The sequence below is a fragment of the Trachemys scripta genome, chromosome 13 (assembly GCF_013100865.1).
Source record: "Trachemys scripta elegans isolate TJP31775 chromosome 13, CAS_Tse_1.0, whole genome shotgun sequence".
Classification (NCBI taxonomy): Eukaryota; Metazoa; Chordata; order Testudines; family Emydidae; genus Trachemys; species Trachemys scripta.
In genome coordinates, this window is record NC_048310.1 from 25,858,416 (window position 1) to 25,879,034 (window position 20,619).

At 39.2% G+C, this 20,619-nt stretch overlaps 1 protein-coding gene and 1 long non-coding RNA gene across 2 annotated transcripts in view; one reads left to right on the forward strand and one right to left on the reverse strand.

Moving 5' to 3' along the window:
- LOC117886814 overlaps positions 1-17,979 on the forward strand; it is a 100,127-nt gene extending 82,148 nt beyond the window's left edge. Inside the window, exon 3 of the long non-coding RNA XR_004648060.1 lies at positions 17,856-17,979. This is a non-coding gene — a long non-coding RNA (uncharacterized LOC117886814). The remainder of the gene's footprint in view (positions 1-17,855) is intronic.
- NETO2 (neuropilin and tolloid like 2) overlaps positions 1,532-20,619 on the reverse strand; it is a 31,860-nt gene continuing 12,772 nt past the window's right edge. The window contains exons 6-8 of the mRNA XM_034788876.1: positions 17,894-18,122; positions 9,040-9,153; positions 1,532-7,190 (exon numbers count right to left, since the gene is read on the reverse strand). Coding sequence (XP_034644767.1) covers positions 6,610-7,190; positions 9,040-9,153; positions 17,894-18,122 — 924 coding nt within the window. The 3' untranslated portion in view covers positions 1,532-6,609. The remainder of the gene's footprint in view (positions 7,191-9,039; positions 9,154-17,893; positions 18,123-20,619) is intronic.

A 20,619-nucleotide genomic window follows, 5' to 3' on the forward strand; every position in this document is an offset into this window, starting at 1 on the left:
CCCCCCCCCCCCCCCCGAGCGCAGCGCTGTAAAATCAGCGCCTGCAGTGCTGCACGCTCGCTCGCAGCACTGCAAGCTATTCCCCTGGGAGAGGTGGAGTACTTGCAGCGCTGCGAGCGCTGGCGTGACTACACTCGTGCTTCGCAGCGCTGCCGCGGCAGCGCTGTGAATTCTCAAGTGTAGCCAAAAGAGACCTGGCCAAAGAGACCTGGCATTTATTTATTTTTCATTTTATTTCTAATAATTTCTTTTACCCTGCTAAATGTTTTCACGAGTCTTCCTTCTCCCACAAATCAGTCTTTGAACCATCTTTTCAGGTACTAATCCAGCAGTAACTGAGACTATCCAGTAAACAGTTGGCAGCCTCAACATTAGGGATGTATTAAGGGTGTTTAATGAAGTGAGGGAAGCTAACATATTGATTAAATAGAATTGCATGCTTTACCACCTTGAAAGTAATGTCATTAGATTCGAGGGAGAATTGGCCATTACCTCAGAAAGGACAATATCCAGTGGTTATGATTTAATTGTCACCTAGTTTGCATTTAGAATGAAGCATAATGTAGTTTCACACCTCCTTGGGACTTAACCTTCTTAGAGGTTCATGCTGGTGGCTGGCTTTGCCAATAGACCTGAAAGAAGGTTCATGCTTTGGATTGTTGTAGTTTCCACAGTCTAGTGCTGTAGAAATTGAATACAAGTGTTTATACAGATTGTCTGCTCTTTCTTTTTGACTTGTTCAGATGAGCCTGGTAGCACAGAACATGGACATAGTATGCTCCTAAAATAAAAAAGCACTTGCATAATTTATGGTAAAACTATTTCTCCATAATACAATTAACTGCCAAAGAATTGATTAATTTATTCTAATCTTACTATATTCATGTTAGGTTAAGGGGAGACACACACTTGCGTCTCCGCTTCCTTTCTTTAAGAAAGCAAAACATTTTAATAGGAAGTAACCCTGGGAGCTCTGACATATGTGGGGCTCACCTGCTCTTTATCTGACATCTCGGCTGGGAAGGTGATTTTGTTTTCTGAAACCAGAATTTTAGCACAGTGCTTTTAAACACTGACAAAAACCTGAAAAGCTGTGGTGCCAATCACATGCTTCAACTGTTGCACCTCCAGTCTCCCTCCCCAAATAACTAAGCGGGAAGGGTGTACCATGATGGGGTTTAGGGCCCATGAGTGCAGTCCATGACTTTTTAGCATGTATATCTTGATCTGTCTTCAACTCCTTCCAGCTCAGATTAATGGAGATGGGCATAGGGGACTGGTGTTATGCAGGTGCCCCGGTCTGGTCAGAATAAGGGTACAATCTAATGCTTTGGACTTAAAGCAACCATCAGAACCTGTGTTTTCGAGTCAGGGGAGTGGAAGTGCAGAGAGCCTGCATGTTGCTCATTATCTAACTGCTGGCAGCATTGTCAGTCTCAACTGTTCAAAATTTGTCAGATTCCAAAAATACAAGAATGGTTTAAAAATGATGAATATTATAAAAATGTTTTATTTTTTAAATTAGCTTTAGGTTTTTAGACTCTTTGAAGGAGAAGCTGCCTACCTTCAAATTGTACATGAGCATTTAAGATTCAAATTCAACCAGAAAAACCATACACAAGAATGTGGGGCCTTTTTGGTAACCTTTCCATGGGGAAATACACTAACCCTCTCCTAGCCCTAGAGGAGGGGGAGCTGTCATTCTATCCCTTTCCTCCTCCCTTGTCACGGTCATGTCTCTCTCCCTTTCCCACCTACTCTTCTGCTACACTTAATTCTTCTTCTATATTCCCCCACAGTGTCTTGTCCCTAGTCCATCCTCTGCATTCACCGGCCATGTTTTTCCTCCTTTTCCAGTATACTACCCCTCATATTCCTCTTTGCGTCCCGTGTTCCCCTCTGAGACTTTCTGGCTTGTTGCGGGGTAGAAATTGAAGCTATTTTCTGTCCTTTTAACAACTGACCCAGCTAGCACACAACAGTTCTAAAGTTCAGGTAAAATCAGAGAGGATTGCTTCTAAAATGTGACCCAATTGAAGTGGTTTTCAGAAACAACCCTTTTGGGCCAGACTGTGAGATCTGAGGAACTGAGGTCAAGTAACCTAGGCTGTAACAGTAGAGGTGGCAGAGGGAAATTCCATGTGTCTACAATCTAATCTCTTCAAATTGGAGCAGGTCTCCAGCCCCTCTGAGTGGGTGTTCTTAGGGGATGGGGGACAATGCTTGCTGCTCCCTTCTCCATTTGCACCAGAAGTGCCGTGCAAAGGGGTTGGAACAGAAAAGAGAATCTGGCCTCATGCATTTATGTATCTACTATACCCAATACCCAGCAACAGCTCCTAGACACAACCACCCTTACAGTTATGGAAGAGCAGCAGGTGTCTGTGTGTGGGGCAGCTATCAGCCAAAACCCAGTGACTTTTAACATTTATCTTGCAGTGTGTATGTGCTATGTACCTGTTTGTTGGTTTGTCGCAGCACTTTTCTCTCCCTGGTCAGATCTGACTCATAAACAACATGCATTTCTTTGATTAAAACCCACTGGTAGAAATAGCACCTGGATAATACAAAGACTTGAGGTCTTCACTTTGTTTGTCTCTAGGCTTGACTCTATAGGATCAAATAGGCTTATAGAAATTAAGCTGTTTTATTTGTTGTATTTTGGATTATCAACAATGGCTTTTGTTGGAGAACAGATTTAGTTAAGCTGATTCTGCAAAATGGAGTGTAGCAAAAAAAACTGAATGAAAATAGCCTTTCACTTTCATGGCTACACTCATCTCAGATTGGAGACAAAATACATAGTGTACTGGAGTCCATTTTTATCAGCATTTATCCTCTACACAGGGACGGTTAGGAGGAGAGAAAAGATCATCACAAAAGCAAAAACTTTGCAGATATCACTCTTTGCATCACACAGCTAGTTCACGAAGTGATAACACAAACAATCACATTCAAAGCAGGAATAGATAGATGCTGAAATAGATTTTTTTATAGAGAAATGTATATAGTATTAACATGTAAATTATTTAACTGCTCCAATTGGTTACAGTTAGAATAGTCTTTAACATTTCTCAGTGTAACTTGTGTACGTTTGGCTTTGTTAGCGATTGGAACCTTTCATTTGGTGAAAGGAGCAAGCACTGGGGTGATACATGGATTTGTGTTGAAACCAGGTGAGAGTAAGTAGCTTTGTCTGAATTTTGGCATGAGTATATTTGAATCTGAAAAGCAGAGTTGAAAATAGAAGAGGATTAAAGTTGAATAAAATGTTCGCATGAGCCCTTCTGAATTGAAGTCTCTCAATTTCACACTGCTCTAGTCCCAACTTCATTCTGGCTTTTCAGGCACCAGTGACAAGTACTACTTGGACATTGTTGGTGGAGCATATAGGCAGTAGAGCGGCATATAGGGGGAGAGTGGCTCAGGGCTGCGCGCGTGGGCACGTAAAGTTTAGCTAAATAGGAAAGTTGAGTAATCCACCCATGTGATGATGTATGATTTATTAAAAGTGTCTTTTCCCTATGTCCCTGCTGATACATAGTGACTTTCCTAACTGTGCAAAGACCTAACAGATGGATATGGTGGGGTTTTCAGTACATAAAAATGTGAATTTTAGCACGGGTGTTCTCAAAGAAAATTTGTTAGCTCTTCTGTCACTTCCTTTTAATTGAGTGTGTTGAATGTATACTGCTCCTCCTTTGTCCTTAGTACACAGTATGAAGATTATGTTCTTAAGCAAGAAAATGTCATTTTTCTTGTATAAATTAAGATTTCTGTGATCCCTGAAATGCTACAGCATTTCAGAGTCCATCTCTGTGTCAAATTTGAGTTAACCCTGTGGCAGTTCAGTGTCATGATGAATCATAGCTATATGCAACTCTAGATAACCCCCTGTACCCCTTCCAGGAGTCCTGGATTGTTCCTCTCATATTTTGATTAAAGGGTAAAAAAATTGTAGGGCCAGTTAACAAGAAGTAAATCATGCAGCAGACAGCATTTTGATGTTTAAGCTATCTCAGTATCAAGTTATAGATCGGGGTGGCCAAATTGTGGCTCATGGAGCCCCCCGCCCACACCACCTCCATTCTCCACCTACCAGGCTTGGGACCTCTGCCTTGCAGCAGGGTGGGGCTTTTGCCCAGCAGGTGCCTCATGCGGGGCAGAAGGCCCAAGTTCTGGCAGGTGTACCCTAGCTCTTGAACTTCTGAAGATTGTTGTGTGCAGCTCAAAGGGTCAGTAAGTTTGGCCATCCCTGGAACAGATGGCAGTATCACAAGTACCACTGCTGAGTAAATGTTGGTGTTTTAGTGATGAATATCTGGGGAAACAATCATATCTAGCCAAATTCTGACCCTGTCTACACCCATGTACTGAGAACAAATCAAAATACTGCAGAAATGAGTGGATAGGAGAAAGGGTGGGAACAGTGCTATGTGATCCTTTAAGTTGTAAGCACACAGCAGGTTGTGTTTTTTGATTAAAGCCAAAAAAGACTTACCAACTCTGGGTCTAAAATCCTAACCCAAGATGCTGGCTTTTCTTTTCAAATGGCTGTTCTCAGCATTCTGATGGATACCCACTTAGCATTTCTCTTTGGGGCTAGTGTTTTGTTTTATGGGAAATGGAATTCAGGCTGAGCTAATTACTGTTATTTTCTTAAGACAGCTGAAAATCTTATGGATAACATTTCAATGAATGTCTACACACTTTCATTTACTGTCCATCTATATTAGGTAAACTAAGCCTGATTGCATTGCTTTGATAGAAGTAGTATGCGTCAGTCTAACAGATGTTCTGATTCTTGGATTCAGTATCAATTTCAACTTGCTTGTAATAAAGCAAACAGAGAATGAGTGTTCCTAACTTTAAATAAACACCATTGCTATAAGGGGACAGAAATAATAGTTTTGTTTGCCACCATCAAATCATACCTTGTCAGGAAACCAGCGATTAAGTCTCATTTGTTTTAATCTTAAACAGGAAAAATAGTCTGTTTTACACACATTCCCAGCAACTGATATGTCCTTGCAGTGCAGAAACCTCCCGTAACTAAATTAAATTTCATTGCAGTCTGCAGTCAGAACAAAAAAAAAAAAAAGATAATTTTGTCTTTATGTACATTTCTTAATACAGGATATGTCCAGTAACTGAGAACTGTAAGGTCACATTTAGTGAAACAGTAACAGTTCCTGTGTAAACAAAAAAACCCAAACAAAATAAATCCAAACAAATCAGGGAGTAAAAAGGCTACTGTATGTCATTAAGTATTCTTTACAAGTTACAATGTACACACCAATCACTGACTGTTATTCAATGCTGCTAATGGGGACACTGAAAGAGGCTTACTGAACAGCTGTTAAATCTTGATTTAATAAACAGTTTGTATTAGTATCAAATTATATCAAAAGTCTAAAAAAATCCATGAGAATTGCTGTTTTACAAATTGTCTTGAGCTGTAAAAAAAACAAGGTCTAAGCTGCACTTAAAAAAAATGAAATGTGCATTTTTGCAGCATGGACACAAGTGCTAGAAAAATGTGATAGTCTTAAGTGCTAAAAGGCTCATTCAGTTACTTTCAGATTTCTTTGTCCTCAACAATTTCATACACCTTAGTTATCACATAGATCTCAAAGTGTAACATGTAGCAGGCTTCATCCTGTACTTTTTGTGCAATTAAGACACCAATTGAGTATCAAGCCTGGATTTCAATGCGGGTTGGGGGGTGCGCTGCATAAGGAATATAGCACTAGAATCACTACAGGAGACAGAAATATATAAAACAGTCAATGGAGTTTTTTTATGCAAGTAATAGAAAAAAACAGAGCCAGAGTTGCATGGCTGTAACACATAGCAGAAATTGGCCCACTCCTATGCTTTTGAAAATCTACATCTTCCTGAAAGAAGCCATTGTGTAAAGTCTGTGTCTAAAAAGACATACTTGAGAATTGGGTTAAATCTTATCCACAAAGGCCATATATTCCCAAAGATACTAAAATGAATATAGCTAAGATAATACTGTTAAAAGGCAATAGACCATTTCACATATTTCTCACAGAATACAGAGACTAAGGAGCCAATAATTAAAGGCAGCAATATAAAAACTAGTCAAGATGCAATAGGTGGATGCAACATAACTCATCTTAATTGGCACTTACCACAGTAACTCTAGCTGCAATTCGATAAATATGATAAGACATCTGTGTCAAAATAGGTGGTGCCTTTAACCATTTTTATTTACTTAAACTAGTTAAAATTGGTCTGAAAACTAACTATTTAACAAAGGAAAAGAAATAATATGAAAGGGAGGGCAGAAAAATAATCTAGTCATTTTCAGATTTAGTTAAGAATATTTTTAACTAATAGTTCCCATGCAAAACCTTCTGTTTTGTTGCTCAACCGAAGTGACAGCTTGCGGGGGATGAGGGCAAAGTCCACAACTGCAACAATTATTGGTTACGAAGAGCTTTCCTTTAAAAAAAAAAAAAAAAATTGGATACAGTAAGCTAAAAAGTGTGTATACCTATACACACTACATAGGGTACATTTTTATATATACACAGTGTGTGTCAGATTCCCACACATACCAATTTCACTTTTAGCAGGAGATTAAAAGTCAATAGATAATGAGCCTTGTGCAGCATCCTCTCGTCCTCTCACATAAATTTCACAAGGAATCTCCTCCATCACTCTGTCTTCTATGACCTGCTCAGGGCAGTCATGGGCCTGTTTAAATGTGTAACTACTTTTCTTGAAGGTGCTATTAAATGTTTTCATCGGCTGAGGTTGTGCAAAATCATTGCGGAAAGGAAGTTCCATGGAACTGAGGTTGGTCCTGCTTTGTTTTATACTGGAAGCTTGAGAGCCACAGTGATGGTCATGAATACATCTCGAAGCAGTAGAAGAACGTCTCATTTTCTGATAGTTCTCAAGTTCTTCTGATAAGTCAGCCAAGTCTGTAGAAATCTCTTTATCCCTTAATGAGAACAGTTCATAATGTGGCGGATCAAATACTTCTTGGAAGCCGGTTTTATTAAAAGCAGTTTTGCAGGCCATAACCTTTTTGCGAGGCTGCTTTACTTGCACCAGAATTGAAATTATGAGAAGAACCAAAACTATCCCTGAAGTAATTCCAATGACGGTTCCATGAGTTTTGGTGATTTGTTCAAACAGTCCAGCTTTTTTCTTCTCTGCAAAAAAAGAGAAAGGGTTGGCTTTTGAGTCGGTTTAAAATGTCTAATCAGAAATAATTCAGTAAAATTTGAGGTTGGACTTTATATGCAAAGATTTAAGATAATGAAAAGTGTAAATAACAGAGCAGGTCATATGCTGAGGTCATTCATATGGGTACAAATGTCTATTAATTAAGCATTGGCTCCATTAATGGGCACTGCATCCCTGTGAGTGAGAGCAGAATTTGGCCCTGTATGTTTTAAGCATTAGTCCTGACTCGGACAAAACTCACTGATTACAATGGAGTTTCGTCTCATATGGGATGAGCAAGGACTGAGCCCACTGAACAGCGTGTAATTTCAGGCGAGGACCATGCTCTGCTCTCATAAGTGGTGCTATTTTCCCTGAGATTCACACAAACATTCCAGAGCAGAATATGGCCCATAATTTTGGGGGAAAGAGAAGTTACATTAGAACAACCGTAGAAATGTAATGAATTTATAGATTTGTGGGATTTGCCATATTGAATCAATGCAGTGGTTCATTAAATCCAGTACCCTGCCTTCAGTAGCGACAAACACATGATACTTCAGAGGCTGGTGGGACCCTCCCCTAATCCAACAAACCTATTTAGTTGGGGTATGGGTTACTTCCTGACCCCGTGATAATCAGTTTACATTCTGAAAACTAAAATTTGATTAAACAGCATATCATTTCTTTAGCTTGCATAGCTACAAATGCTCATACATAAAGGGCCCAATCCTACTCCTATTGGTGCCCATGGCAAAACTCATATTGATTTGAATGGAGGAAAAACCAGGCCCCCAAATTATCTTGTCCTTTAAAAACCAACACCACTATTAAAAAAAAAAATCTAACCATACTATTTATCATGACTGAACTGTACCTACGTATTGCGTTGCAAGTTATTTAATAGTCCACATCATAAGATCAGTTTAAAAAAAAAAAAGTAACTTGATAGCACTTCCTATGAAAGTACACAAGATGGTAGTATTTGATTACAGCAGGTTTCCCACACTTGGAGACAAATTTCTAGCAATTTTTGCTCTGGAAAAAGTATTTGTCCTGGATGACTAAAAGAAACTTGTATGAATGCAACAGAATATTCATTGGAAAACAGTAAAAATATTTACTGCTTTCTGGGTTTGGGTTTTTTTTTTTTTTTTTTTGCTGTGATGCTAAATATTAAGAATTCTGTTCACATCTGAATCCAAAATATAGTGAGTAATTTAGTTCAGCTCACAGTAGTTAAACATGCTGGGCAAGATGGTATTGCTTTGTTGCTATATATTTAATAAATAAATCTCACATATTGCAGTGGGTTTGTGAAGCATTCTAGGAAAGGTGTATATTTCAGAAAAGCACCTGTAGTTAAAGCAAACATCTCAGAAAACCATTTCTGATTAGGAATGTGTATAATACTTGCTGTGACACAATACATTTTAGCTTAGTAACTACATTTATATTATTTTCACACTGTAACATAAAGGGGCCTCCTTTAAAAAACAGATTTTTTTCCCACAAAAGCAACAAGGTTTAGGAATAGATGGTAGTGGTACAAATCAGGCAAATACAGAAGCATATACTTAGTAAGTCCAATGTTCTGTGTAAAGTTTAAAGTATGCTGTGTGAAGGGCATGTAATGTTCAATTATAGGGCAGGTACATTCTTCAACCCTGCTCATAGGCCTCCTGGTTTTAAATTAAAAATTTGGAACATCTCCCTGAGTTTAGTAGAATAGCTGTCTTCAGCACATTTGCAGGAAAAGATGTTTTATGACTTTCTTAAATGAAAGGCTAACTGACAATCCTGGATCACCAAGGTTATGCTTTGCACTATATTCACCTTTGCAATGATTTTCATCCCAAGGGTATGCACAGTTTTGAATGCCATTGCAGACTAAAGAATTATTGATGCACATGTTGCTATGGCAAAAGTAAGTGCTGCCTGAACATGGAGCTGCAGGAGAGAAGAAAAAACAAGTTAAGAGCGTAGAGTGCACAAAGTCTGTGAAGAAACCTTATATTTCTCAATATGCATATTCATTCTTTCACTGACTGATCTAAGATTTCACATTACATGAGTTTTCCCCGCATATCCCTTATTAAATAGCTTAGTATACACCCATTTGGGGTTGCTTCTGGATGCACATCAGATACTATGAACAAAACAGTACTGATCAAACTGGTTAGCAAAAAGAGCCATACACTGGTTAGCCACCCAATGCACGTGATGGAAAAAGCTTCTATTGTCTTAAATGCCTATCTTATAGCATTATATTGCATTCTGAATTACTTGTTGATTATTTAGATTGCAGTAGTGCCCAAAATGTGCCACATGCTTTCCAAACTCACAGGAAGTCAGTTTGTTCCCTTATAGGGTGACCAGACAGCAAGTGTGAAAAATCAGACAGTGGGTGGAGGGTAATAGGAGCTTATATAAGAAAAAGACCCAAAAATCGGGACTGTCCCTATAAAATTGGGACATCTGGTCACCCTATTCCCTGAAGAGTATACTTCCTACCTGTACAGAATACCATAGGTGCATCATGCTTTACAGATGAATGAGACATGACAAATTTCTGCTCTGAAACATGAAAAATCAAAGGAGATGCGGTGTAGGTCTGAGGCAGCTGAAGTTCCTACCCTTCTTCCAGCACTTCCAGACCTAGGCTGTTAAGTGAAGGTCAAATTCCAGTTCTTGCAGACTGTGAGGGAATGAGTTCCCCACTCGAGGTCCCTTTCCTAAGAACTCTCTTCTCAGGAATTCAAATCTTGGCATTTTCAAACAGAACATCCCTGCTGCTACCAGCCAGTGAGACAGTCCATATGAAGAGAGATGTCGCTTGGCCTCAAGCCCTGTAGAGCTTTGTAGATTAAATGAACAGAATCCAAAACCAACTGGGAAGCTAGTACAAAAAAATACATTATATAGCTAAAGTGGAGATTCAGTGGTAATAATAAATAGTAGCATTCAGCACTTCTATAGTGCCTTCCCTCTGATGATCTCAAGGTGCTTTATAAACATTTAGAAATGCCTGGCAGGTAGGCAACAGTAGTGTAAACACTGTAACAAACCTGCCACCTGTGATTTGATGGTTATTGCTATACTGTATAGTGGTCATTTGGACCTTTGAGGTGAAAGAGGTGAACTCCTGCTCATGAATGAGCCCTTTTTATTGCAGATAATAGAGGGTCCAAGGGAGACCAGCCTTTAGCTGGCAGCTGATTATAAGAAATTTGAAAAAATAAAATATACATTCTCTCTAAAGAGGATTTTAAATTTCTATCGTATTTCATGCCCTTGACATTAGAACAGTGTGAAAGCATCCATTTTCAGTATATGGAGCATATGATTTCTGCTTTAGGACACTGCTTTTGATATTCTACCTAATATACAGTTTGTGTGTTCCATTTTTCTACATCAATAATGTAGTATTTACACATTAGAGATTTCTGTATTGCTCGAAGTCAGTTACATATCAGCATTGATTTTAATGTAAGGACAGTGGTGTACAGCTCAGAACTTCTAATTCTGTCCAGGAGAAAGTATCAGTGTAGCAGCCGTGTTAGTCTGTATCCGCAAAAAGAACAGGAGTACTTGTGGCACCTTAGAGACTAACAAATTTATTAGAGCATAAATAAATTTGTTAGTCTCTAAGGTGCCACAAGTACTCCTGTTCTTTTTGCAGGAGAAGGTAGTGGCTTGTCTTGCTCACATGTCCGTTTATTACATATTTCCCAGATAACTCATGCTTGAGCATCTGGGGTTCACAAATGCTGACGTGAATCCAAGGGGTGAGTGACGGAGAGGATGCCAAGTGGGAATGTCTTCCCCTCAGTTAAACCCCTAGGTCCTAATTGCTTCAGTTGGAGTTTTGCCTGCAGAATTAATGGAGGTTTTAAGCCTATATTTCTTAACCCTCTAAATTTGCCTTCCTTAAAACCAATGTCTTTGTACTGCTGCTTCATGTGATCCCATTTCTTACTGTGCTGAATTCCACAAGCTCATGTGCACTGCTTCTGAGCTTTATTTTCATGTTATCAATTGGTTCCTCTATATTGGAAAGAAATAGATCCACAGAGGATCCTGTTTGTAGTCTCAACTCTTTGAATCAAAGCTTTTGTCATACGTAATTTAGGAACTTCTTAGAAGATGCATGTTACCCAATTTTTATCTTAGTAATTTCAATACTTCTAAATATCATTGATTGTTTTACACACTTTCCTTGACTGGGTGTTGCAAAAATTTTAATACTTGGAAAGTGCTTTGAGATCCTTTGAAGAACAGTGCTTTACAGTATTATTAATTCATGGGAAGTTGTGGAGAAGAGGCACTGTATGAATTAACAATGAGAGGCTTAAGGCAGTAGAGGAGGAAGGTAATATTTGAGGCATTGCCTTTTCAAAGCAACTTCCATTTATCCATTTAATTTCTTTTTACTATTGAATTTGAATGTATAGCGATTTTGAGCTAGATATGCAAAAGAGCTGAGCACCTAACAGTTAAGCATCCAAATAAGTGGCCAAATTTTCCAGAAAGCTCTGTTCCCATTCAGGTGCATAAATAGGGGCCAGTTTGTTCTCAATGGGAGATGCTGGATCCTGGGTTCTTTTGAAAATCTGGCCCTTCATTTATTTTAAGTGCCAATAGTGAAGAATAAGGTCCCAAGGTTTTTGCCTGTTCAAACTCTGGCTGCTTCTTTAACTACAGTAGAACCTCAGAGTTATGAGCACCAGAGTTACGAACTGACCAGTCAACCACACACCTCATTTGGAACTGGAAGTATGCAATCAGGCAGCAGCAGAGACAACCCCCGCCCCCCAAAAAAGCCAGTACAGTACTGTGTTAAAACATAAGCTACTAAAAAAATAAAGGGAAAGTTTAAAAAAAGATTTGACAAGGTAAGGAAACGGTTTCTATGCTTGTTTCATTTAAATTAAGATGGTTAAAAGCAGCACTTTACTTCTGCAAAGTTAAGTTTCAAAGCTGTCTTAAGTCAATTTTCAGCTGTATTAAGTCAATGTAAACTTTTGAAAGAACAACCTCCATTCCCAAGGGGTTTGTAACTCTGAGATTCTACTGTACTTAACTAGTTGCTCCTTTACTGGAAAGAGAATCTGTTCTGATGCTGGTGTCCAAGTCACAACCTTACATGCCCTTCATCTGGAATGACAGGATAAAACTCATGCAGCTATAGTACTTATGAATATGAAACTGGATCAGCTACTGTTCTGGTTGGAAACATGGAAGTTAGACTGGATAGCACCAAGCACTGAATAGCGCAAACAGAAAAGGACCTTAAGTGATTCAGACTGAGAAATGGGTGGGTATCCAGCATTTCAAGTAGCATATATAAAGAGAAAAAAATCTGCCACTTAAGAGTGGAAATGTTGGAGATCCAAATCACTATTAAGCTTCTTGGACTGAGACCACATGTGGATAGAAAAACTGACTAGATTTTTTTAAAATTTAGAAGAGATTATAAAATTGATAGCCTACTCCTGCAAGATGTAATTTCTGGAACACCAAAGAAACTGTTGGATAGAACTGAGTGCTTTTTGAGGGAAGAATAACTATGGGATATAGCATCAGACCAGGACTTCGATGAAAACTGAACTTTTTTGGTAATACTTTCTCTTAGCCATGTCATTTTGAGGTTCACTGTAAGGTATGAAACTTGACATATACCTGGCTGATGAATTGTAAACAAACATTCTTTCCTTTTTCCATCCCTGGATTTTTTTTAAAAGCATTTTGGTTTTGAAATATGTACATTACCAAGAACAGTGTGTGATTCCTGGCAAAAGAAACTAAACTCTTTATTCTTCCAAGGAAGATCAGTTGAATACCATGCAGTTTACTGCAAATGGAGAATTGGGATGGGGGGGGGGGGAAGAGTCTTTTGAATGAGAATTTAAAAACTGAGGTGGTGTGGACATTGAAGACCTTGGCGTTTTCCTCAATAGTAGAGAGCTGCCCTAATGTACTGGGCCAAAATTTCTGGAGACTCCGCTAATGATATTGGGCAACTAAGAGTCTGCTTTATCCCCCAAGTCCTGGTCATCCTGTAAATGAAATTGATGTTTCATGACATGTTCAGTTTTCAAGTAGCTATGAATCAACTAGGAGCCCTAGGTCTAGCTCAGTCGTTCTCAAACTTTGTATTGGTGACTCCTTTCACACAGCAAGCCTCCGAGTGCAACCCCCCACCCTTATACATTAAAAACACTTATTTAAATATTTAGCACCATTATAAATGCTGGAGGTGAAGCCGGGCTTGGGGTGTAGGTTGACAGCCCCACTTCAGCAACATCCCATGTAATAACCTCACAACCCCCTGAGGGGTTATGACTCAGTTTGAGAACTCATGGTCTAGCTATAATACACCATCATCATAACAACACCTGGCTCTTACATAGCATTTTTTATCTAAAGATCTTAAAGGGCTTTACAAAGGAGGTTAGTATCATTATCTCCATGTACACTGAGTGTTAATACTTGGTACAATGGTACATTGATTCTTGTGTCAGAATGTTGTCTATTGTAGATAATGAACATAACAATGCTATTCAGTGTTAATCTATCTTCAGGTAGTTTAACTGTGCTTTACTAAGAGAGGATGTCGTCTCTCTGTATAGTTGCTTGTGCACTGAATATTCTAATGAAAATGCCTTCTGTTCCTTTCACAAACTTAGGCCCAGAGTGTGCTATTTAGTGACTGGGGTGGTATACAGCCATCCCACCTCTTGGGGAACTAAAAGAATTATGCCCCTGAAATCAGTGTTTCTCCCTTAGGTACCTTAGGTTCAGGGGAGTTTTTCTGCACCCACCCAGCTTTGTGGACTGGTATGGAGGAGCAAGGCTTTGACTCTCTCTGTTGCCTCTTCCATTCCAAAAGGAGAAGGTTTGTAGTCTCACATCTGCCTGGATGGAACATATGGGCTGCACTCCCCTCCTTGACAAGTTTCCAAATATGGGGCAGGGGGGCAAGGATTAGAAGGCTCTTTGCTGCACAAGGGGCAAGGATCAACTGGCCCATCAATATACAGTATTCTCTCTTCTAATAGCCAAGTATTATACGTGATACTGCTAACACCACCTATTCAGGTTGCTCAACATTTCCCATTATAGGACTCTGTTTTCAGTAGCATGTAACTGTGCAAAACCCAACCATCTGAGCTGAAATTTTCCATGCTGGGTGTCTGCCTCAAGCTGAATTTTTTGAAATGTCAGCCAAAATGGTTCAGCTGTTTCCAAGAAGACGACTAAGTAAAAAATTTGTCTGTTAAATTATTGAGATTTTTTTCCTTTGAAATGCTCCAGCATTCAAATGCTCTGGAACAGGGTCCTGAAGTTTTTTGGTGGTGGTCTTGTGTCAGGGATGTGACTTTTGCAATCCCTGGGAAAATCTGACCAACTGATTGTTTTTCAAAAACAAACTCACTTCCTAGCTCAGTAGAGTTGTAGATTGTTAACAGCTGAAGTTTCTAACTGTTCTGTCCCTACTGAGCATGCTCCCAGCTCTTAGTGGCTGATTGGACTGCATATGCACCATCCCCACAAGAATGACTGAGAATGCTTCAGTCCAAGGCTACAGGGGTAAAGCTGGACTTTCCTGGTAAGCGCTGCTCCAGGCTTGGAAGCAGCCAGGCACTGGAACTGAGAGCAGAGAGCCATAAGAATACTCCTACTCAAAACTACATTGAAAAATGTTATTCAGGTTGTAAAAGCAAACACTCAAAAGTTAGGAAATGCCAGATTTAAGGTTTACTGGACACAATACAGTCTTTCACTAAATGATCACCTACTCTTTTTCCCCCCCCACAGGACCCCTGCTCTGGAGTCGAATCAGGGTTGTGTTGTAAAAGCTTTTTTTCTGTAGGATCCTCTCTCTCATTTGTTCAAGAAGTTGGAAGGCACATAGTGAATGAGAGGGAATTGCTGGCAAAGAAAGGAGGGTGTCCTGGTTAAGGCAACTGAATGCCACTCTGGTGGACTGTGATTTGATCCCTGCCTCTGTCACACAAGTTCCTATGTGATGCTGTGCATGTCATGTAAGCAGAATTGTTCACAGGGGGTCACTGATTAAGAATTCCTCTTTTCTGGATGCCCCACTTGGGACCCTGGGGCCTGATTTACAGAAACGGTGCTCATTCACAACTGCACCTGAAGTCAATGGGAGCTATCCCTGAATACAAAGAGCTTAGTACTCTGGTCCTAGGCATTTCACATTAGGCACCCAGACTTAGTGGATACTTTAGACCTTAATCTCTTAGTACCTCAGCTCCCAATCTGTAAAATGTGGATCATGTTATATCTTCACTTCACAGAGGTGTTATGAAGATCAATACTTGAAGTAGTCAGACACTAGAGTGGTGAGCACCTTGGAAGAGTCCATGAGGAAAAACTACAGTAATAAGGTTTAGGGCCACACACTGAACACTGAGGAGAACACAATATTGAAATATGATCGTTAAGTGAGCACCTGAATGAGTCAGGGCACCTGTGGAAAAAAATAGTATGTAATCACTTAAGATCATAACACATATGCACAACAAGGCTAAATTAAGGCAACCTTAATTCTAGCATTTCCTTATTTTTGAGTGCTTGACTTCGCAAACTTAATAAGGTTCTTTTAATATAGGTAGTGGTGTTCATATAGTGTATCAGGGAAAAACCAAAACACATTCTATTATCTCATCCCCTTTAGCTGAGTTATGCTATTTCAGTCACAGCTGCAGTCTGAAATGGGTAGGCGTGAACTGAATATGTCATGCAGAATTATTCATTTATGTAAACCTCCTCAGAAATATTGATTGTTTTCAGGGATGGATTCATACAATTACAAATCAGTAACAAGGTAGAAGAGAAAAAAGTGCTCAATGATCTGAAAAAAGAATAAGCACATAATTTCACTATTCTGAGCACTGAAGTTTGCTTATAACAAGGATATTTTAATATACACCTCTACCCCCATATAACGCTGTCCTTGGGTGCCCCCCCCCCAAAAAAAATCTTACTGTGTTATAGGTGAAACCGCCTTGTATCCGAATTAGTGTTATATCAGGATAAAGGTGTACACGAAATGCTCTGTTTCATTGGCTTTTTTTTTTTTTTTTTTTTTAAATCAACTCATTATCTTTCTCCTTAGGTATCAAACCTCAAGCTGGGAGATAGGCAAGAACTGTACATATCTTTACAGACTTGCTTTTGGCAATGATTTTTTGATTAGACGGACTCCTTTCTTTGAAAAAGCAGATATCTTTATACCTGTTCATCACTTCAGCTTGTTGGAGAAGCAAGAATGGGGAAAAAAAAAAATCAATATTTATAATATGAACTGATCGTTTGACCTGTTGAAACGAATCTTCTAAATTCAAAGCTAGAGCCTAGTCTCACCAGAACAACCATTATTATTCATCATTGTAGCTAAGGAAGTGAATTGAAGAAAGCAAAACAGCCTTTGTAATTTTGGTTAGCAACCAGTACCTAAAAGTGGTAGTTGCAGAAAAGGAACGTTAAAGTGTGAAAAGCGTATTAAAACCCTAGACAAGTTTCTGGAATATCTGTAGTTGTTTCTTAATGTCATATCCATAAAGTAGCAATATCATATTCCTCTTAAAAATCACCATCACAACAGAGATTATTTCAGGGCAAGTACATTTTTATCTGAGTATATCTTGAACGCTAATGTTTTATGAAACAATAAAATACACTATAAAACAGATAATTTGGACTTTAAAAAAAGTCCAACCCTGCAAGGTGTTGAGCGGTATCACTTCCAGGATGAGGCAAAGAAACAGCAGCATTGCCAATTAGTTTTGCTCTCTTTACAACCAAACCTGTACAATATCTATTATTGAGGTCATATTCATTGGAAACTTAACATTAAGAAAAAAGCGCAAGAATGATTGTACTAGAGTCAGATGGCAGATATGCAATAAGCAAACTCTGTGCTAGGTTTCCATACTGCTCTTCCAACATACCTCATGCCTGCTCTCCAGTTCCAAGTTCTAGCTTCTCCTGTAGTGAGCCTGACAACTGTTTCAAATTATCTGGTGTGATATGGATGTGTGCCCACATGGGAACAGATTGAGGCTATGAAACTCAGCCAGATTAGGAGTAAAGTATGCAGAATAAGGGGTAGTATATTAACCTACTATTAAATGTAGTCCCACCTAAAACATCCTTTTAAAACACCTTAAATCATAAGCCTTGCGAGCATCATCATTAAACCTTTTATATGCAATCCATACAGAATCTCAGAACAGCATTCACAGTCCTGGTCTTAACCTATGGAGTCCCTAACAGATTGGGACCCAACTCACTCAAAGGCTGCCTCCCCATCCAAGAAAACTTTGCTTCACAGGCAACACAGCAGGGGGAATCTAGATTTAAATTAACAGATGCTGGGGAAGAGCAGGACCCTGGCTATGGAACGCCTTGCAAGAAAAGGCTTAGTGTCTGAGACTGGCTATTACTTGGTTCAAATGTAAGACAGGCCTTTATGAGAGAGAATCTTCCCCCAGGAACAGTACCCATGAACAATAATAAAGTGAGTACTGTGGTTCCCTCAGTGTGAATTGAGAATCAACATTTTTTGTTATGCCTGGTGCTCATATAACACAAAGCTGATGCTTTTTCTTAAATACATTCAGCGCTTGGCTACGAAGAAGATAACTGAGGATGTACTTACGATCGACAAATGAAGTGAACAGCATTCTGAATCTGCTGAGTCTGCTACCCTCATCTGCCCACATCCGTACCACTCCTGTTCCAGTCTGCAGCATCACATCGTTTGCTACTGTGCTGCAAAACTTTGCCTTCAGGTTTTCAATGGAACTGCTTCCATCATATACAGCTACAAAGTTTCTCTTGCATTCGTTTGAGTGCTCCATTTGGTAGTCCAGGAATCTCAAATAAATCTGTTTAAAACAAAACCCCACAACCTCTAAGAAAAGTAAAACAGAATGCCTTAGTAATAAAACAGGACAGAGTTTCTCTTAGACCTCCCAGTGGACCCTGATTACAGTATTCTGTCCTCCTTATATAGGCATGGAACTCCCAGTTCACAAACTCTTGTGTTGTATGCTTATAGTTTCATAACCAGTGATTCCCTCACAAAATGACATCATTATGGATTATTATTTGCAATTACTTTTGTCCTAAGTATCAATAAATGACAAGAACTTTCCAATGAAAATTGACTAACTTGTTCTCTCCATAAGCTTACAAGAAAAGCAAAGCTCGTAATACAAAATGGTGCAGGCTGAAGAGAGCTGATTTTAAGCACATTCTAGAACAGATGTAAGGAATATACAGGAAAAAATGCAAGGATTTATTTTTCAGAATTTTGGGAAAAAGCTTTTTCCTGTAGCGGGTTTCTGAACTTTAGAAAGATGGATTTCAAAAAAACAACCAGAGAAATCTATTTGAGTCTTAAAGTCAAAAATAAGGCAACAAAAGTCCTTTAACTCTGCATGGAGGCTATTAAATGAATCAGTCACAGAAGGCGCAAACAACCTAAATAGAAGCAGGAATGTAAAAAAAACCAAAAAAAAACAAAACCAGAGTTAAAGGGTAAGATTCAAGAGATTATGTGAGTCAAACTGGTATCCCTCAGAGGCTGGAAATCCAGCCCAAAGACAAGACTGAGGACTATATATTACAGCAGACCATACATAATAAGGTGGAGTTTGAAGAGAAATAGACAAATTTAAACTATTTGCCTTCAGATGCATCTGCAGCAGACACCTGTGAGACGTTGTAGATTTGCTGAACTTGCAAGGAATAAAGGGAACAACTAAGGAGATTTCTGGGCATGCGCTAACTTCTAATTGATGCAGGGTTAGACATAAGCTGCTCATATGGGCGAGCTATTCCAGAACTGCCCACTTGAGGTTGTCACCTTTTTAAGTCTTTTGATACCGGCTACTGTGACAGACAAATTACTAGACTCAGATCAATGCTTATTTTTCCTGAAATGAATGTGACATGATTTTGTAAGTTAAAAAAAAAAAAAGGGGGGGGGGGGGAGGAGGATCTGGTTTATATTTTTATACAAATGTTTTAAAATTTTCACATCAGAATGACAATACTGGAAGGTGGGGGGAATTTTCAAAAGAAAATAAGGGACTAGTAAGAGTCAGTGGGACTTGTGCTCCTTAGTTATTTAGAGCTTTTAAAAATTTCATCCTTATACTATATTAAGCACTTATCTGCACAGAGACCTAGTGAGCAGCAAACCAGGGTATGAATGTACAGGACACTAGCTTGCCATCACTAAGTTGTTGTGTAGACCCTGCCCCTGGGCACTAAAAGTTCTGTAGCATGTTTTCACATACTGCTGTTTGTTTGAAACAGCAGTATGTCAAAACAAAGTGCACTACGAAACTTTCAGGGTACGTCTACACTACAATAAAGCACCAGTGGCTGGCCTGTGTCTGCTGACTTGGGTTTGGAGCTATAAAATTGCAATGCTAGATGTCCAAGCTTGGGCTGCAGCCTGGGCTCTGGGTTTCTGCTGTCTTCGCTGCAATTTTATAGCCCTACAACCTGAGTCAGCTGACACCGGCCAGCTGCAGATGTCTTATTGCAGTGCACTAGGGTATGTCTACACAGTAGCAAGGCCCACAGGCAACTTAATGGGTGGCAGGGTAGTCCATATTCCCCCTAGCACCGTTAGTACTCCCAAGCCATTGCACTTCCTAATGTTCTCCACAGGCAAGATGCTGGTACTATGCCCCTTACGCACCATATTTGAAAGCCAGTCTGTCTCATATTATTTTTTCCCCTTCATCTGAGAAAATACTTCCTCTAGTAGTTTATATCTGAAACTTTTTCACTGTAACCTGCGTCAGCCTGTGATTATTGCAAATTGTAAAGTACCATTTAGGTGAGTGTTTTTTGTCTCTCCTCACTGTCCCCCATTATTACAGCAGCGGTAGCTTTTGTTGACTTCATATCCCCCTGAAGTCAGAGAGAGCTGCAGGTCCTCAGCATTTAGCCTGAAATATATAACTCTCATAACTATTGCTTAATTGGATTTTTATTCCTGCTGTGGAACTATAATGGAAGGAATAAAACATTAATACTCAATCTAGCACTCATATTGCACCCTTACTCTAGGCTGTGTACTCAAATCAAGGGCACAATGTTTCCAAAAAGTTTCTGCTCAGTTAAAGATGCATCTGGTTTCTATGCCTACTGAAAAGAATTTTTAGGATTTCTGCTGCCCCCAGAGAAGGTAATAGTATCAGAGGCTTCCTCATTAGAATATTAATATATTATAGAACTTTTCTGAATCCCTGAAGGTTATCTTCAGAATTTCAATGATGCACAGGCCTTTTTTTAAGTCTTCATTGACTGTCAATTTTCAGATTTATTTTTATTACAAAAAAAAATCAAATTTGGAAAATTGAA